Genomic DNA, 18,520 nt, shown 5'->3' with positions numbered 1-18,520 from the left:
AAACGCAGCGCTAAGGTTGAGTAAAACCAAAATGGCATTATCACCAGAATCTAAAGTGAGGAGCAGATCATTAGTTACTTTAAGCAGGGCTGTTTCAGTGCTGTGAAGGGATCTGAATCCTGACTGAAAAGGTTCAAGTATGTTATGGGTGGTCAGAAAAGGAATCAGCTGTGACAGTATAGCTTTTTCTAGAACTTTTGAAAAAAAAGGGAGCTTGGAGATGGGGCGATAATTTTGCAAACATTGGGCATCGAGGTTGGGTTTTTTAAGCAGGGGTTGGACGACTGCATGCTTAAAAAAGGTAGGGACAGTACCAGACGCGAGACATGAATTTAGAATTATTTGAATCGATGGCCCAACAGCATCAAAAACATCCTTTATGATACAGGAGGGAATGGCATCATAGGGGGATCCAGTGGGTTTCATATGTAAAACTAGTTCCCGCAATTCACTGAGAGAGATGGGCTGAAATTGGTTAAGAGTAGAAATAGCTAGTGCACGAGAGTGAACAGGTAGAGCAGTTGATAAGGAGGGTGTAAACACTGATCTGATGTTCTCTATTTTATCAGTGAAAAACTTGAGGAATTTTTCACAGGTTTCAGTGGATACGTCAGCAACTGGAGAGTTAGGAGGGTTAAGAAAAGAGTTAATAGTGCTAAACAGAATATTGGGTCTATTGGAGTGTGTACTAATTAAGTCAGAGAGGTGTTTAGTTCTGGCTTTTTTAGCTGCAGTCTGGAAGGAAGCTAAAGTCGACTGGAAAATTTCAAAGGAAACAGTGAGATGGTCCTTTTTCCATTTCCTTTCAGCTTTACGGCAGGCTTGCCTGAGTGAGCGGGTGGCCTCATCCAACCAATACTGAGACTTTAGCTTGGGGCGGGTGAATGTGAGAGGAGCTACAGAGTTAAGTATGGAAGAGCAAGAAGATTGAAAAATACTGACTAATTCGTCTGGCCCAGAAGAGGATGATGCCGCTGTTGCAATGGTAGCTGCAACAGAGTTACTAATGAAACTGTCTGAGAACTGGGATGTAGTTTGAGTGTTAATGTGGCGAGAGTGACGACCTTGAATTTTGGCAGTTTGCAGAGCATTTGATAAACTAACATTAAACATAATAGGTTTATGATCAGAAAAAATGGCATCCTTTATTATTATTATTATTATTATTATTATTATTAACAATAGTAGTAGTATAGCAATATTATTATTAGCAGCAGTAGTATTAGTGGTAGTAAAAGTAGCAGTAATCGTAGTAATTAGTAATAGCAGTAGCACTAGTTGCAGTATTATTAATAGCAGTAGCATTATTATTAGTAGTAGTACCAGTAGTACTAGCAGCAGTATTAGTATTATTAGTAGCAGTAGCATTATTTATTATTATTATTATTATTATTATTATTATTATTATTAGTAGTAGTAGTAGTACTAGCAGCAGTATTAGTATTATTAGTAGCAGTAGCATTATTAATTATTATTAGTAGTACTAGCAGCAGTATTAGCATTATTAGTAGCAGTAGCATTATTTATTATTATTATTATTATTATTATTATTATTATTATTATTAGCAGTATTAGTAGCAGTAGCATTATTAATTATTATTAGTAGTACTAGCAGCAGTATTAGCATTAGTAGCAGTAGCATTAATTATTATTATTATTATTATTAGTAGCATTAATTATTATGATTATTATTAGTAGCAGTATTAGTAGCAGTAGCATTATTAATTATTATTAGTAGTACTAGCAGCAGTATTAGCATTATTAGTAGCAGTAGCATTATTTATTATTATTAGTAGCAGTATTAGTAGTATTAGTAGCAGTATTTATTATTAGTAGTAGTACTAGCAGCAGTATTAGCATTATTAGTAGCAGTATTAATTATTATTATTTTTTTAAAGAAAAAAAATATTTTTTAAGCTTTTTTCACCTAGTGTAGAGACAGGAAATGAGCGGGAGAGACAGGGAGGGATCGGGAAATGACCTCGGGCCAGAATCGAACCCGGATTTATGGTATGGCGCCTTATCCACCTGAGCCACAACGCCCCCATTATTATTATTATTATTAGTAGTAGTACTAGCAGCAGTATTAGTATTATTAGTAGCAGTAGCATTATTTATTATTAGTAGTAGTAGCAGTAGCATTATTTATTATTATTATTCTTATTATTATTATAACTATATGTGACTTTGCACCTTACCTGAACTAATCTCATAAGAACTGCCTGGGCCCTGCAATATAACAACTTACCATATGCTGCTTCTGAATGCTGCTACACATTATTAACACATTATTATTTAACACATTATTCTACATAATGCTGCTACTGTGATAACCTCAACTGGACTGCCCTGGACTGTGCTGTACTGTACTGTGTGTCTTGTATACTAGTCTTGTTCTTATCTTCCTGTCTTTAGCCTAGATTATTTTTCTAAATGTTAAATGTCTCAAATTTTTTTTTAATCATTACTTTATTATTACTTATTGCTTGTTACACTGTTATTGGTCCTGTCTTGCGCTTTAATGTTTGTCTTGTTAATGTCAGTCCTATGTTTGTCTATGTCTTTACATGGGATAGAGAGAAACGTAATTTCAATGTCCTTGTATGACCTGCGCATATGAAGAAACTGACAATAAAGCTGACTTGACTTGATTATTATTAGTAGTAGTAATAGTAGTACTAGCAGCAGTATTAGTATTATTAGTAGCAGTAGCATTATTTATTATTATTATTATTAGTAGTAGTAGTAGTAGTAGTGCTAGCAGCAGTACTAGTATTATTAGTAGCAGTAGCATTATTTATTATTATTATTATTATTATTATTATTATTAATTAGTAGTAGTAGTTGTACTAGCAGCAGTATTAGTAGCAGTAGCATTATTTATTATTATTATTAATATTATTATTATTATTATTATTAGTAGTAGTAGTACTAGCAGCAGTATTAGGATTATTAGTAGCAGTAGCATTATTTATTATTATTATTATTATTATTATTAGTAGTAGTAGTAGTACTACTACTAGCAGCAGTATTTGTATTATTAGTAGCAGTAGCATTATTATTATTATTATTATTATTATTATTATTAGTAGTAGTAGTAGTAGTAGTTGTACTAGCAGCAGTATTATTATTATTATTATTATTATTATTATTAGTAGTAGTAGTAGTACTAGCAGCAGTATTAGCATTATTACTAGCGGTAGCATTATTTATTATTATTATTATTATTTAGTAGTAGTAGTAGTAGCAGCAGTATTATTTATTATTATTATTATTATTATTAGTAGTAGTAGTAGTAGCAGCAGCAGCAATCATCATAGTAATTAGTAGTAAGTAGTAGTAGTAGCACTAGTAGCAGTATTATTATTAACAATAGTAGTATAGCAATATTAGTAGTAGCAGTAGTAGTAATACTGTATTAGTGGAAGAAAAAGTAGCAGCAGCAGCAGTAATCGTAGTAATTAGTAATAACAGTAGCAGCAGTATTAGTAGCATTATGATATTGGTGTTGTTGTTGTTAGTAGTAGTAGGATAGTAAGATTAGTAGTAATTATTAGTCGTACTAGCAGCAACAGTAGCAGCAGCAGTAGTAGTAGTAGTAGTAATATTAGTGGAAGTAAAAGTAGTAGCAGCAGTAATTAGTAGTAATACTAATAGTAGTAGCACTAGTAGCAGTACTAGTCTTATTATTAGTAGCAGTAGCATTATTATTATTATTATTATTATTATTATTAGTAGTAGTAGTAGTAGTAGTAGTTTGTGTTGCTACAATTGTCATGTTTATGCTTGATTACTACTGAAATCGGTTTTAAAATGTAGTTGCTTTGAATGGAGATGCATAAAGAAAACAGCTTGGTTTTTTTTCATTTAATATAAAAGACTATGTCAGAGTTATCAAAGTGTTAACTTAAGATGTATAATGAAACCAAAATATAATTCAAGTGGCTTTAAAATTAGAATATCCTTGGGTGCAATCTTTGAGCCTCTTTGGACTTTCACTTTTCCTCAACCAACTTCTTTTCCTGTTCAGGCATCTATCTTCCTGACTCATATGTGAAGAAACCCTGGAAGTAGGTTGTGACTGCTGGTCAGGCAACAGAAAGAGGCCCAGAGGTTCACATGAGCAGTAGCCAATCAGATGCTTGGTAAACAGGAGCCTCATTCTCAGTTTATTCTTGCTCTCTTTACGCCAGGTTTCTTCTATGCACTGGAGTCATTTGCTCACCATTTCAGGTGAAGGTTGGAGAAACTTTTCCTAAAATATTTCTAATTAGATATTAAATATTTAAAATTCTAATGCATAGAAAATGCAAGTATATTACATTACAGTGGATTCTCTTTGCATTTTGGAATACATCCAAAGACAAAATGTTCCCCTAATAAAATATTTTCGATTAGTTTTAGACTGTAGACTTTTCAGCATGCCTTACCAGGAATCAGAACTAGACATTCATGGATGTTTTTCACAAACTACATCTTGTGACCCAAAAAATAAAGATCTAGCTAGAAGGTCTGATTGCAGTGCGTCTAATTGTTTCACCATGTGGACACGAACTATGCTATTCTACTGGGTTTGCTACAGCATTCTAGAGAATGGCAGTAAATAGTCACATGTAATTTGACCAGATGGTCAGCTTCCTGTTCCACAACACACTCAAGCCAAACAGCACACACCCTGGCCAACTGGCAGTCTTTCTAATTAATACCACAGTATTTCCATAATAAAACTTTCCAGAGTTTTTGGGTCGAGGAACTCTTTGTGCTCCTTATGTTTGCTTGCAAATTCTTCCATTCAGATTCCTGATATTCTTTGTTTGGTTTCATTTCAGTTAAGTGGTTTGTGAAACTCTCCAATGTACACTTAATACAAAAAAATATATATATTTTTTAAATCTCAAGAGCAGCACCACCTACATTTTAACACAATTTCACAGTATGGAAGAAAACTGGTAAAGGCATTGTACAGAACTTGCATGCTCCAATATGTGTAACTAAGAGGTATAGGTAGATTAATGAAAAATGGGGTCTGATATGGAACTTTTGCTTGGTGTGCATGCGCGCGCACACACACACACACACACACACACACACACACACACACACACACACACACACACACACACACACTCTTTCACTGTGACAGATAGGCACAGAGTACATCTCTTTCAGTGAGACAACCATTACTATTATTGGGGAAGCCAGAAAGCAGGGTAATGAAGCAGCTTTGGGACCAAAAGGTTCCTGGTTTGATTCACTGGACCAGCAGGACCGGCTGAAGTGCCCTTGAGCAAGGTACCTAACCCCCAACTGCTCTGGGTATATTTTATGTCGGTCTGGATAAGAAAGTCGGCTAAATGCCTATAATGTAATGTATTACTACACACCTACTTCACTGCACCCTATAGGCACATAAGCCACACCTCCTTTACACCCATGACATCTATATTACATTAATGGCATTTAGCAGACGTCCTTATCCAGAGCAACACATAACATACCCAGAGCAGCCTGAGGAGCTGTTGGGGGTTAGGTGCCTTGCTCAAGGGCGCTTCAGCCATTCTTGCTGGTCCAGGGAATCAAACCAGCAACGTTTTGGTCCCAAAGCTGCTTTTCTAACCATTAGGTCATGGCTATCCTCAGTAATAGTAGTCCATAACTGATTTATACATTGTAAGGTTGTTGTTCATTATGGAAAATGAAGAACACAAACTACTATGCATTCATTTTGTGTATTTTCTTAACAGCAAGTCATTATTTAAAATATAAAAGATTTCTGCATTAAGAAATGGATTGATTGTATATGAAAGGGTGGCTGATTGCTGCAGCTTTCACACAGAAAAGGGTGAAAATTTGGCTTGTTCAAACTGAGAAAGAAAAAAAAAACCCACACACAAAAGTGTTAGGAGATAAATGGAAAAGATTCGAAGAAATCAATCATTCTGTGGACACACAGTGATACTCTTCACCTTGGCAGATGGATCTGTAATGAGGCTTAAAGCACGCTGTATTCCCCTGCTGATTCACTTAGCCAGCTCCATCAATGCTGCTGCCACGACCATTACATCACAGCCAGATACAAGCACTCCATCCACTGCTGAGGAAACCAGATCAGACACGACTAATGTAGAGGGATGAGATAAGTGAAGGAGGGAAATAAAGCAGGAGAATGGGAATGAGAGAGAGAGAGAGAAGAAAATGTGATGTGAATGCAATTTATAATGTGGGTCAGATGAGATACTGTGGGTTGGAATAAGGCAGTTGAAACCGGTTCTGAGACAGCACTCCAAAAACCCAAGCACACAGCGTGTATTGTTCATAACTCAACGACATGTTGCATAAATGCTATACAGATCACAAACAAATAGCTCTCTAGTCCTCCAACATTACTGATGCAATTTACTCCCAAACACAAATCGTAATTGCAAGTTCATTGTATTATGTACCTAAAAGCAACTCGATTCTAGTTTTAACAGTCCAAAATGAGACGAACGTTGTACCGTTCTCTATAGGACGCTTTTTAGGATCGCTTGTTTGACATACACAAGCAAAGTTTAGAACACAAGTTAAAAAAAGAATCAAAATTTATTCAACAGATTATCTTTACATACCAATAAAATGAGATCAACAAGTTATAAATAAACAGTGTTTAAAAACAAACAAACAAACAAAACCCTTCCTGATTGTGGTCAGAGTACATGGTGTTACAGCATATGCTGAAGACATCATTAAACAAGCAGTGTGTAGATTGTAAAGCCCCCTGCTGCCTGCTAGAAGTGATAAAATGCAATGAAAACATGTGTGCTTGAGCTGTCTTTTTGTGAAATGGGGCAGTGTTTAGAAGCTCTGTATCAGCTGGGGGGTGGAGCTCTTTTCTGGGTCTAAAATGAAAAAAACTAGCCTGATCCAGATCACAGTCCCGACAATTTTCTCCCTAATTTAGTCTTGACCAATTCGCACGCACTAGACAGTTCTTCCGTATCACACGACAGGTATGAGCTTTTTCTGAAGCACATGACACCAGCTGACGCAGATCTTTTCAAACTGCTTCCTCATGCAGCACCACGGGTGGCGTTACACACTCCAAGGAAAGCGTTATCCGTCCACCTCCACATGCATGAGCTCATGGATGCCCGTGATTGGCTAGTGACAGAGGAGAGAGAGCATGCCACCCATCTCTCCTTGAGAGTATGGCCAATTTTGCTCTCTTGGGCTCCTGGTCAGATCACAGTCTTTTTAAAATCCGTGTAATTATATGCTCTTTAAAACATTACACACTGCACCTTTAAGATATTTGTCTTCCTTTTTCAGTCTCTGGTGCTTTCCCACGGTGCGCAGGTGCTGCCAAAAACAAACATACAAGACACAAACACACATACAAAACACCCACAGTAAAGCTTGTAATATAACCAGGCCAGAATGGTCAGCTTTTCTCAGTATTTAAATGTTTAAAAAAAAAAAAAAAAAGTTATCCTGGCCTGTATCCACTGTAATGTGATATAGACGTTAACTCTTCCTACTCCTTCTCACACAACTCCATGTGAAAGAGGTAGAGCGATACTGCCTGCCATTCAGAACCACATCAACACTCACTCATCAAATGTAATACCGACCACTTGTCCAATGCTGTTCTTGCATTTTATCTGGAAGAGAGGTACTTCAAAATAGCTAACGGCACAGAAACAGCATAAAACCAAAAAGTCACTATAAAACCTCAAAGCAGCAAAAACTACAATACTGCAATCCCAAATCCCCAGAGTCTTGAATCCATTTACATTCATTCTGTTCTAATGGCATTAATAAAACCGTCTGGGATATAAACTCCATGCAGGCTCAGCCGTTTGTGTAAATCCAAGAGGTCCTGCACCAAGACTGAAGGGTCAACCAGGGGTCGTGGTTTATTGGAAACGCTGTGCATCTGCAGCAGAAAGGCAGCCTTGGCGTACAGCCCACAAAGGGCACCATGGAAACGTGGCTCCATCAACACGCTCAGCCAATCAGGATCCAGGGTGTCACCTAGACCACATACAGGACACTAATCACGTGACAGATCCAATCAAATATGTTCATGCTTCTAGAACAGACAATCCTTCTTCCCATAGTCAATGCCAATGGGTTTTTTTCCCCCCTTTCTTTTAAATACTGCTGTGGATCACATGATTATAGCTATATTTAAAACAAAAATCAATACAGTAATTGACTGTCAGCTGTAATTACCTGAACGAAGCTTGGCACAGATACTGAGGTTCTCTCTAACAGAGTCTGCATTTTCTCGTTCCCACTGATCGAGAAGCTTGGCAAGAACAGAGGATTCTGGGTATTGTTTTGCCAGGCAAAGCAAATATGGCAGCACGGTTTCAGAAATCACAGAGGGCTCCAAAAACATGTTTGCGTTGTCCTGCTCATACAGACTGCTGCATCTGAGAAGAGAAGCAAAGAGCACACAAGCGACAGGACCAACAACGTGACTCGTCTGATTATTTTTTACATCATCATCATCATCATTCCAAGTCACCAAGTCATTTCTAAAAAATAATTATTCCTAAAGGAATTAAGATCAATTACTGAATTAATACAAAAATAGTGCATGGGTGCTGAAAATGAACTACTTCCTAAAGCAGAGGTGCCAACGTTGCTAACAAAAAAGAAAGAAAAACTGAATTTTACAAAAAAAAAACTCCATCAGTGGACGAGCTCACTAATTTTTATTTCAGATATGCGCCAAGTAACAGTAAGAAAAACAGTGAGGCAACTGTCCAATGCTGACCACTATTTTTTTTTTAAAAGCAGCGCTTCCTCTTTTTTTTTTTTAAATTAACCAAAAAAGATACCACATCCCCACGTTCATTAGCTCACAAGTCCAAGGTTCATCAAGTCACGGGTCTAAGTTCACCTAGATGACATCAAGTGAAATTAAGCAACAATAAAAGCAGATGTACAGGACTGTGCAAAAGTCTTAGACCCCCTATTATTTTTTCCATACAAATTTTGTAATAGATTTCTATTTTATGACTTCGACATTATCAAGTCAGTACAAAAACATTTTAGAGTCCAAATGTTCGTTTTCCAGCACAAAAATGTTACAGAAAAAAAAAAAAAGTTTGTATCCAGGCAGCATATTACATTATAGAGCACTTTTCAGATTAAAAAAAGAAAACGTAATGAAGGCTACTGGGTTTTGGTGCAAAATGAAGAAGCAAGTGTGACAGTCAAAGTGTCCAGAAGAACTGTGTCTGGTTCTGTAAGATGCTCAGTAAAACCTACAGCTCATTTCCTTATCAAACTGCACTCAGTGTACCACAGACTACTATTTTTTTTTTTAAGCAAAAGGGTCATCTCAGACCAAATACTGACTTTGTTTCATTTATTATGGCTTACTGATCACTATTTATAGTATTTTTTTCATTATTTTTAAGCCATTTTTGGTCGACAGCATTTCTTTACATGCGCCAAAGACTTTTGCACAGGACTGTATTTTTTGACGTACATTGTAGGCTAAATTATAAAATGCTGGCATCTTTATGCTAAAGTAATATGATAAGAAAACAATTAAAAATGATAGATTTTTAAGGTCACTGGGTTTCGAAGTCCCGAGTGTGTGGATATTTTGTAATTATGGAAATCACAAGCACAATTTCTTTAAATTCTTTAACTCTCAGGACATGTCAGCAAGTCCAGACTTAGTTTCTTACTCAGACTACATACTTGTTATTTATTTCAAAAGTAGATGCTCAGTAATAAGCCAGACAAGGCAATCTGTCAGGCTTATCCGAGTTCCTCTGATATACACTCGATTGCATCTGTTGCTGGAGATAATGCAGTGCTTTAATAGATACCACAGCTAATATTTAACTGATTATTTATTTTATTCTTAGGAAGCATGTCTCAGATGTTTTAGTCTTGTTTAAGTCATCGATTTCAGCCACTGTTTTATTAATTGGACTGTAAGTGAGCGCTGTATGATGAAAATATTTCCTGGTCCGTATTAAAAGGTTTCATCAGAGAGCAGATATGAGCATATGTGTGACTCACTGTGTGAGCTTGGCCTCGTGAATTACACTTCCAAGATCACAACCCGGCAAGTGACGCATCAAAGCCCCCAAAGTGCCCTCGGCATCCCAGAATTCCCTCAGCAACAGGGCCAGCAGCATACGCAGTGATTGGTTGCTCTGCATGAGGAAGTACTTCTTTGGGATGTCTTCTGATTGAGACTTGCAGATAACAGAAGCAAAAATGGCCGCCTGGGTTCTCACTTGGTGACTCTGATCCTGCAGTAGGTGCACACCTGTACTGATCAGCCTACACACACACACACACACACACGCGCGCGCGCACGCACGTTACAACTTTTTGTGAATTTCAGGTCAACCTCCTTTTAACAACGCAAACATCATGAATGCTATCAAGTTGCAAACAGATCTGTTAAATAGGCTGAAGGTTGCATGTGGGAAACCTGATAAGGAAACCAGACACCAGAGACCCGATCAACAACGTGAGCTCAAAATGCCACACTGTCAGCACAACAGCGAAAGCACTGGTCTTTAAAGTGACCCAGATGATAAAGCAAGCATTTAAAGCCGACTTTTGTCCTCCTTATTCAGTTCAGAAGTCCAAACCATTTGGAAAACTATGTAAAATCAGCCATAAAATGCAAATAATCCACACTGTACACTTTAAAACATTCTTTTGGCAGAAAAATATAAATAAACTGAGAAAATGAAAAAAAAAATACGGCTAGACAAATGGACCTGGTACTGAAGGCTTTCAGAGCAGTGCTGCCCATCAGGCTCCTGGTCACTACTGCAGCTCCAGTCAGAGCCAGAGACCGAGCACAGGCCAATCGCAGAGCTTCAGGAGCCTCAGGACGTCTGTGTGTTTCTAATAACACACACCAGCGCTGCAGTACACCCAGGTCTGTGCTAAAAGAGAGAGAGAAAAATCATAATCGTAACAAATTAAAGGAATACGCCATGATCTTTCATCCTCCACTGCATCTCTATCATATGTGCCATAACCACAGAGAACATATTAAGAACAGAAAACATGATTACTCCAAACTCACCAACAATAGAAATCAAAGGGCAGTTGTTGATTTATTCCTACAATATACTGTATATACACAAGTTGAATCAAACTCAATAAGGATAGCCTTTGCATAATTTTCTGTTCTGTCCATCTCATCTTAATGGTTATACTGTTAATTATATACTGAAACTGTAAAATGTCAAACGTAGAAATTCTTGCTTGGGTAACCATATATGAGATACAGATGCAGTGGATAAAGGTCAGGTTGAAAAACATTGGAGTATTCCTTTAATCTGAGTCTGTATACAGTGGTGCTTGAAAGTTTGTGAAACCTTTGGAATTTTCTACATTTCTGCATAAATATGACCTAAAACATCATCAGATTTTCACACAAGTCCTAAAAGTAGATAAAGAGAACCCAGTTAAACAAATGAGACAAAAATATTATACTTGGTCATTTATTTATTGAGGAAAATGATCCAATATTACATATCTGTGAGTGGTAAAAGTATGTGAACCTTTGCTTTCAGTATCTGGTGTGAGCCCCTTGTGCAGCAATAACTGCAACTAAACGTTTCCGGTAACTGTTGATCAGTCCTGCACGCCGGCTTGGAGGAATTTTAGCCCATTCCTCCATACAGAACAGCTTCAACTCTGGGATGTTGGTGGGTTTCCTCACATGAACTGCTTGCTTCAGGTCCTCCACAACATTTCAATTGGATTAAGGTCAGGACTTTGACTTGGCCATTCCAAAACATTAACTTTATTCTTCTTTAACCATTCTTTGGTAGAACGACTTGTGTGCTTAGGGTCGTTGTCTTGCTGCATGACCCACCTTCTCTTGAGATTCAGTTCATGGACAGATGTCCTGACATTTTCCTTTAGAATTCGCTGGTATAATTCAGAATTCATTGTTCCATCAACGATGGCAAGCCGTCCTGGCCCAGATGCAGCAAAACAGGCCCAAACCATGATACTACCACCACCATGTTTCACAGATGGGATAAGGTTCTTATGCTGGAATGCAGTGTTTTCCTTTCTCCAAACATAACGCTTCTCATTTAAACCAAAAAGTTCTATTTTGGGCTCACCCGTTCATAAAACATTTTTCCAATAGCCTTCTGGCTTGTCCATGTGACCTTTAGCAAACTGCAGACGAGCAGCAATGTTCTTTTTGGAAAGCAGTGGCTTTCTCCTTGCAACCCTGCCATGCACACCATTGTTGTTCAGTGTTCTCCTGATGGTGGACTCATAAACAAACATTAGCCAATGTGAGAGAGGCCTTCAGTTGCTTAGAAGTTACCCTGGGGTCCTTTGTGACCTCGCCGACTATTACACGCCTTGCTCTTGGAGTGATCTTTGTTGGTCGACCACTCCTAGGGAGGGTAACAATGGTCTTGAATTTCTTCCATTTGTACACAATTTGTCTGACTGTGGATTGGTGGAGTCCAAACTCTTTAGAGATGGTTTTGTAACCTTTTCAAGCCTGATGAGCATTAACAATGCTTTATCTGAGGTCCTCAGAAATCTCCTTTGTTCGTGCCATAATGCACTTCCACAAACGTGTTGTGAAGATCAGACTTTGATAGATCCCTGTTCTTTAAATAAAACAGTTTTTATGACTCCTTCCAAGAGCCCCTTAACAATGAATAAGGTGGAACTCGTACACAATTGGCCGTAGCAGTGAACACTCCCTTCCCTTTTTTTGTTTGTGTGTATGTTTGCTTTCTGTTATGTTATCCTCTTTTCTTTTTTCCACTTTTGTTTTATTCCCCAAGTGTGCTTTAGATTCTATAAACCTATGGGTGGGTGGGATGGGAAAGGTTAACTCACTGTGTCAACATAATTGCTGAACAATGCAGTTCCACATTTTGGAGACGAATGTGTAAATTGAAGTGATATGCATATGTTCTGTACTTTTCATTTTTTGTGGGATAATAATTGTGAAAAACCAATAAACATATTTACAAAAAAATAAAAAAAATAAAAAATAAAAACAGGGTGCCCACTCACACCTGATTGTCATCCCATTGATCGAAAACACCTGACTCTAATTTCACCTTCAAATTAACTGCTAATCCTAGAGGTTCACATACTTTTGTCACTCACAGATATGTAATACTGGATCATTTTCCTCAATAAATAAATGACCAAATATAATATTTTTGTCTCATTTGTTTAACTGAGTTCTCTTTATCTACTTTTAGGACTTGTGTGAAAATCTGATGTTGTTTTAGGTCATATTTATGCAAAAATATAGAAAATTCTAAAGGGTTCACAAACTTTCAAGCACCACTGTACCCAGGTGAATTAGGGTTTAGTGTTAGGTTTAGCATTAGGGTTAGGATAATCTAGTGGAATGTTTAATTTCTTTGTTGCAACTGAATCCTCCGTGGTGTATTGGTAGACTTCAAAGCAGAAGGTTCGGAGTTTGAGTCCCAGCAAGGACAGTAAAAAATGGAAGGGGAAAAAAAAAGCAAATTAAATTAGAGAGACAGAAAGACAGGTATACAAGTGTAATTCTGGGTATGCGGTATAAGAGGATAGAAGATATAAACAGGGGGTAGGGTGAGTGAGAAACAAGGGGGAAAGGTGAATAGAGAGTGGTTGCTGAAGTGTTTTCATTCTTTTATGAAACATTCCCCCCCCCCAAAAAAAAAAATCTCTTTTAAGAATGTCGATCTAATTCACCTAGGTAAATCTAGGATCACCCGATTTGAAAAATCACCTGTCACAAATACATGTTGCGACTCCATCATAAAATCATCTTAATCTTGGAGAGGGTTAAAAAAAAGAGGTAAGGAATTCAGGTGTCGAAAGTGTATAAAATGTAAACATAAAACAATGACATCATAAACATAAAAAATTTGTACAGCAAAAGCAGCAGAACTAAATGTAGCCTGAAACCACACAAAGGTGGTATGTTCACGTATATGAACATAGATCCTGCTGATGCCAGTAATTGCCAGTGCCTTCTCCTTCAACAATCATGCCCCTAAAAGCAACTTGATTAAGTGCGCCCCCTTGTGGGGAATCTTCTCGTCTTCTAAACTCGGGTGAGTGTGTGTGACTCAGAAGTTACAATCCAGATCTTTTGTCATCACTATGAACGAGGAAAAGAACTTGACCCGTTTCAGCGAATATGAAAATGATATATGATGTTATATTTCACCTTGGAGAAAGTAGCAGAGACAGAGCACACAGGGTCTGAGAGAGGAGCTCTGGTCCTCCTCTGCTTCCCTCCAGATCCTCCAAGAGAAGTTGCACACACTCATGCAGCTTTGCCTCCTCAAGTTCGAATATGAGAGGCTGAGGCTGGGTTCCGCTCAACACATCTGGGGCCATGACTTCCACCAACGCTGATAAGTACGCTCCCTTGTACTCAACATCCTGATCCAAGAGTGCCTCGATCAGACTGGCCTGCACACAGTACACACTGTTATTAGCGGTTCCTGATTGGGATTCAAAGGTCATTTATACATAGGTCAGCTGATCCAGGCAACCAAAACCACTATGACATACTGAGCTCAGTGTAGCACTAATGTAGGACGGTTTTAATCCTATGCAAGTCTATGCCAGGAAATATAATTATCATCTTTATTCATTTTTAGGTCTTTGATCATTGTGTTGAGTTTATCCAAAGAGATTTAGGACAAAACTGAAGAGATAAGGGTTAAAGGATATGGGACATGAAACATAAAAGCACGCTATATCAGTTTCTTTCCATTAAAAATATGAATTAATTGCATCAACAAATACAAAATCATCTATTAAATTCAGCAAAATCGTTATATTCGTGATGATTATACGGCATTTCTGCTCGACTTCCGATATGCATTTTTTGCAACCGGAAGAGCCGCTGTCACGTGATCATACGTCACAAAAACTTTCGGGCACAGCACAAGCGGGTAGATGAATGGAGAAGTGGATGACAAGAAAATTGTTTTTATAGTCTTTAAAGTACATTGGACATCATGGTGTATTGTGCTGCTTATGGTTGCAATAATTCCAATGGGAAATGCCCTGGAGTAAGTTTTTTTGCATTCCCCAAGGACCCGAAGCTGAGGAAAGTGTGGGCTCACCTGCGCATGCGCAGTAGGCTTGGTAGGACAACTTTACAGAACACCTGTTGAAAAAAAACTTTGCACCTACTGTTTCCCACAAACTGTATTTGGACCATTTCACTGAGGATTCTTTCAACATTAATACTCAGGTACTGAGCGATATTAATTCATGAAACAGGAAGCATAAGGATGAGAAAAAAAAACAGTTCAAATCGGGAAGCCGCGCACACCTGTGCCAGGCTGCACAAATGCGCGCAGCTTCCCGACCCAAACCGCCTCTTCTCTCATCCTTACACTTCATGCCTCATGCTCCATGAACCAACATTGCTATTTTTTTTTAAAAATCGGATCTGCGCGATTCAGCCGTGAAAAAGGCGGCATCCGCCGAAAGGCGCGCTGTTTGCATCCCTGCACGGAGGCCAGGGGACAGGGCAGGAATATTTTTGTTGATACGAGTGATCCGGTGCGATTTCGCAACCCCCCCCCCGTTGAAGACCTCTGCGCTAAGCGACTGAAAGCCGAGGTAAGGATTAGTATTATAATTTTGGGTGTATCAATTATTGATTATCATCTGACTCGTTTCGCCATTTTGAATGTTTTCATCTCGGACTCTGGAAGCATTGTACCTCAATCAATCTCGAAAAATATCAGCAAAAAAAAACTAGCTTGCAACGGACTTTAGCTAGATCTATGATGAACTTTCAATGTATGATACAAAAATAATACTTCTTTCAACAGATCATTAGCCTTTGAGCAGAATTGTTTTTAACTTACCAGGAAGTGTTATCCAGCCGACCGCTTTCAGTTTCATGAGGGCTGAATGAACTCTCACTCTCAGAATCATCTGACCCGTCAGAGTAAAGACAAGATCTATGTTCATGTGAATTTCCAGCTATCGGTTCGAATTGATAGGGTCTAACTTCACATCTCTGTGAAACATCGGGAATATCACTGTCGATGGTGTCCATTTCGGTAACCTGTTTACATTAGATTCCCAAGCGCTGGCTCCTTGGAAAGTTTTTGTGACGTCACGGGTCACGTGACCACCTAGCTCATTAACGAATCCTTGTTTTACGCTGATGTATAGAAAAACTTGAATAATGTGATGATTTTCACATTTTTGACGCCCTGCAGTGCTTTAGATGGCATTTCTTATGTCCTTTATACATAATTATGCCCAGGTAAAAATCCATGTCCCATATCCTTTAAGGGCCTTGCTCAGGAACCCAGCAGTGGTAGGTGGTGCTGAGATCTGAACTTACAACCTTGCGACCAATAACCTGAAATATGAACCACTGAGTTGGCACTTCCCTACTTTTCTTCTAAAAGGTATTGCAGCATTAACAGAAGGTCTTTAATGGTTCCGCACACAAAGCTCTTTCACAACGTACATAAAAGATGGAAACACTGTGGAGCAAGATAAGCTGCTTCCCTCCCTGCCAGGGTTTATTCTGAAGTCAGTAGCGAAATACAGAGCTGAAATCAGATATTTTCAGGTAAATTATTCTTTAATATTAAATCCGTTACTACTACAGCCAAGCGGAAAATAAGCTTGTTCTGTGCTGTACTGAATACAATAGCTGTGCCCAAATTCCCTAATCAAGCAAGAACATGAGCCGTATATCAACGATCACCAGCAGTGCATTACAACACCCTTCATTTCCTTTCATTGTGCGTGTTAAATAATAACAGAAACAACACACCAAATGCCAAGCGAGTTAAAGCTTTACCAAATCACAAAGTCTCAATCTGATCGACAACCCAGTCGAAAAGTAAGGAATAAAAAACATGACGGGATATGCTGCTGTTAGAAAATAATCAATAACAAGGTGGAGTGATGTGGCCCAGTGCAAAGCTGAGTTACTGTTGATTGGTTTCCAACAGCAGCATGTCCTAATTTTGCCAGGTTTAATTTCACATTTAATGTTGTGGTAATTAATAAGACAAAACCAAAAATGCAGCTTGTCACATGTTACTAAAAAAAAAAAAAACTGCAATGCTGCCTGAAGATGCAACCAGAGATTATTTATTTACCTGGAGTGCTTTCTTCAGCTCATGCTGAAGGTGACTTCCTCTCCAGCCCCGCCCTTCTTTTACCCACTTGACCAAAGAGAGACGAGTAACTGCACTCCCGCTGGATAGGTGGCGCCACACTTGCCACGCCCAGTTAGGGTCTTCACACAGGTAGTGTACTGCACTTTGGTGGAAAGAGGCGGAGCCAAGCTGAACAGACATGAAGAATAACATCAGTGAAAAAGATTGCACGTACAGGTTTATAGCAACATTTAACAAAATCAAATTGCATCCAAAATTTTTAGATTTACACAATTAAAAGGCAAAACCTTTTCACCTTTAAGGTCCCATGTTCTACTTTTTTGGCCAAATGACAACTGCTTTTTTGTTGATGTGTGAAAATTATGCAAGTTAGAATGTGACTAGGCATATCGTGCATAGGGAATAAAAAGCCATTTGGAATTCAGACTATATTCAACATAATCAAAAAAAAAAAAAATCCTTGGCAGAGACAACTTAGGCTACGTTCACACTGCAGGCTGAAGTGACTCAAATCCGATCTTTTCGCCCATATGCGACCTGTATCCGATCTTTTATTGACAATATGAACGACACAGATCCGATTTTTTCAAATCCGACCCAGGCCGTTTGGATATGTGGTGCTAATTCCGATTCCTATCCGATCTTTTCATATGCGACTTCAGTCTGAACCGCCAGGTCGCATTCATCCGACTTACACGTCATCAACAAGCCACAAACGTCACTATTCTGCGCTGAAGTAGGCGGCGGGTCTCTCAAAAAAGTTACAACAACATGGCGCATAATCACGGGCGCAGATAGAGGGTGGGACGAGTCATATTTAAATTCACCTCGTTCGGTCCCCCCCCACTTATAGGGAGGAAAAAACGTCTATGTTGTCTTTCTTTGCATAAGGCAAACCTCACGGAAAAATCAAAAGACTAATTACCATTCGGTTTATTGAGGTGCACAGCAGTGTATACATATAGTTGCAACAACTCACATAAAACAAAACAAAGACTGATATTCGGTTGGTTGAGCTGCGCAGACTGCACAGGTTGCGAGCTCGAGCTTGGTTGCTATGGTTACTAACAACAAGTTTGACAGGCATATCGGGGTTGGGGTTGGTTTGCTGGCAGCTTTGTCCCCCCCAGTTCAAAAAACGTATCTGCGCCCCTGCGCATGACATCAATGCAAGGGACGCTTCGGGCTGTGAAGGTTCTGAATCTTCTCAATGGAAGGACACAGAGGTTAGGGAGCTGATTTCCATTTGGGGGGATACAGCTATTCAAGCTAGATTGGATGGGTCATACCGCAACCGGGCGGTTTTACTTCCGTAAACACTGGCCATGCTCACTGCGTGTGACGTCGTCGTATCCTGCAGTGCGCATGCGGAACACTTT

At 38.6% G+C, this 18,520-nt stretch overlaps 1 protein-coding gene across 3 annotated transcripts in view; it reads right to left on the bottom strand.

Annotated features, from left to right (window-relative positions):
- Nucleotides 1-6,563: 6,563 nt before the first annotated feature.
- The window catches only part of si:ch211-225b11.4 (tRNA (32-2'-O)-methyltransferase regulator THADA), a 37,314-nt gene continuing 25,357 nt past the window's right edge, over nt 6,564-18,520 (bottom strand). For 2 of the 3 annotated variants that reach the window (XM_060907358.1, XM_060907359.1), the window contains exons 26-31: nt 17,121-17,309; nt 14,195-14,442; nt 10,746-10,916; nt 10,030-10,296; nt 8,215-8,417; nt 6,564-8,013 (exon numbers count right to left, since the gene is read on the bottom strand). In XM_060907358.1, coding sequence (XP_060763341.1) covers nt 7,775-8,013; nt 8,215-8,417; nt 10,030-10,296; nt 10,746-10,916; nt 14,195-14,442; nt 17,121-17,309 — 1,317 coding nt within the window. In that variant the 3' untranslated portion in view covers nt 6,564-7,774. Of the gene's footprint in view, nt 8,014-8,214; nt 8,418-10,029; nt 10,297-10,745; nt 10,917-14,194; nt 14,443-17,120; nt 17,310-18,520 lie in introns of those variants that run through there. The other variant, XM_060907360.1, reaches the window with a different exon arrangement.

Source organism: Neoarius graeffei, chromosome 24 (genome assembly GCF_027579695.1).
Source record: "Neoarius graeffei isolate fNeoGra1 chromosome 24, fNeoGra1.pri, whole genome shotgun sequence".
NCBI lineage: Eukaryota > Metazoa > Chordata > Actinopteri > Siluriformes > Ariidae > Neoarius > Neoarius graeffei.
This window is presented reverse-complemented; position numbering and strand designations above follow the sequence as displayed.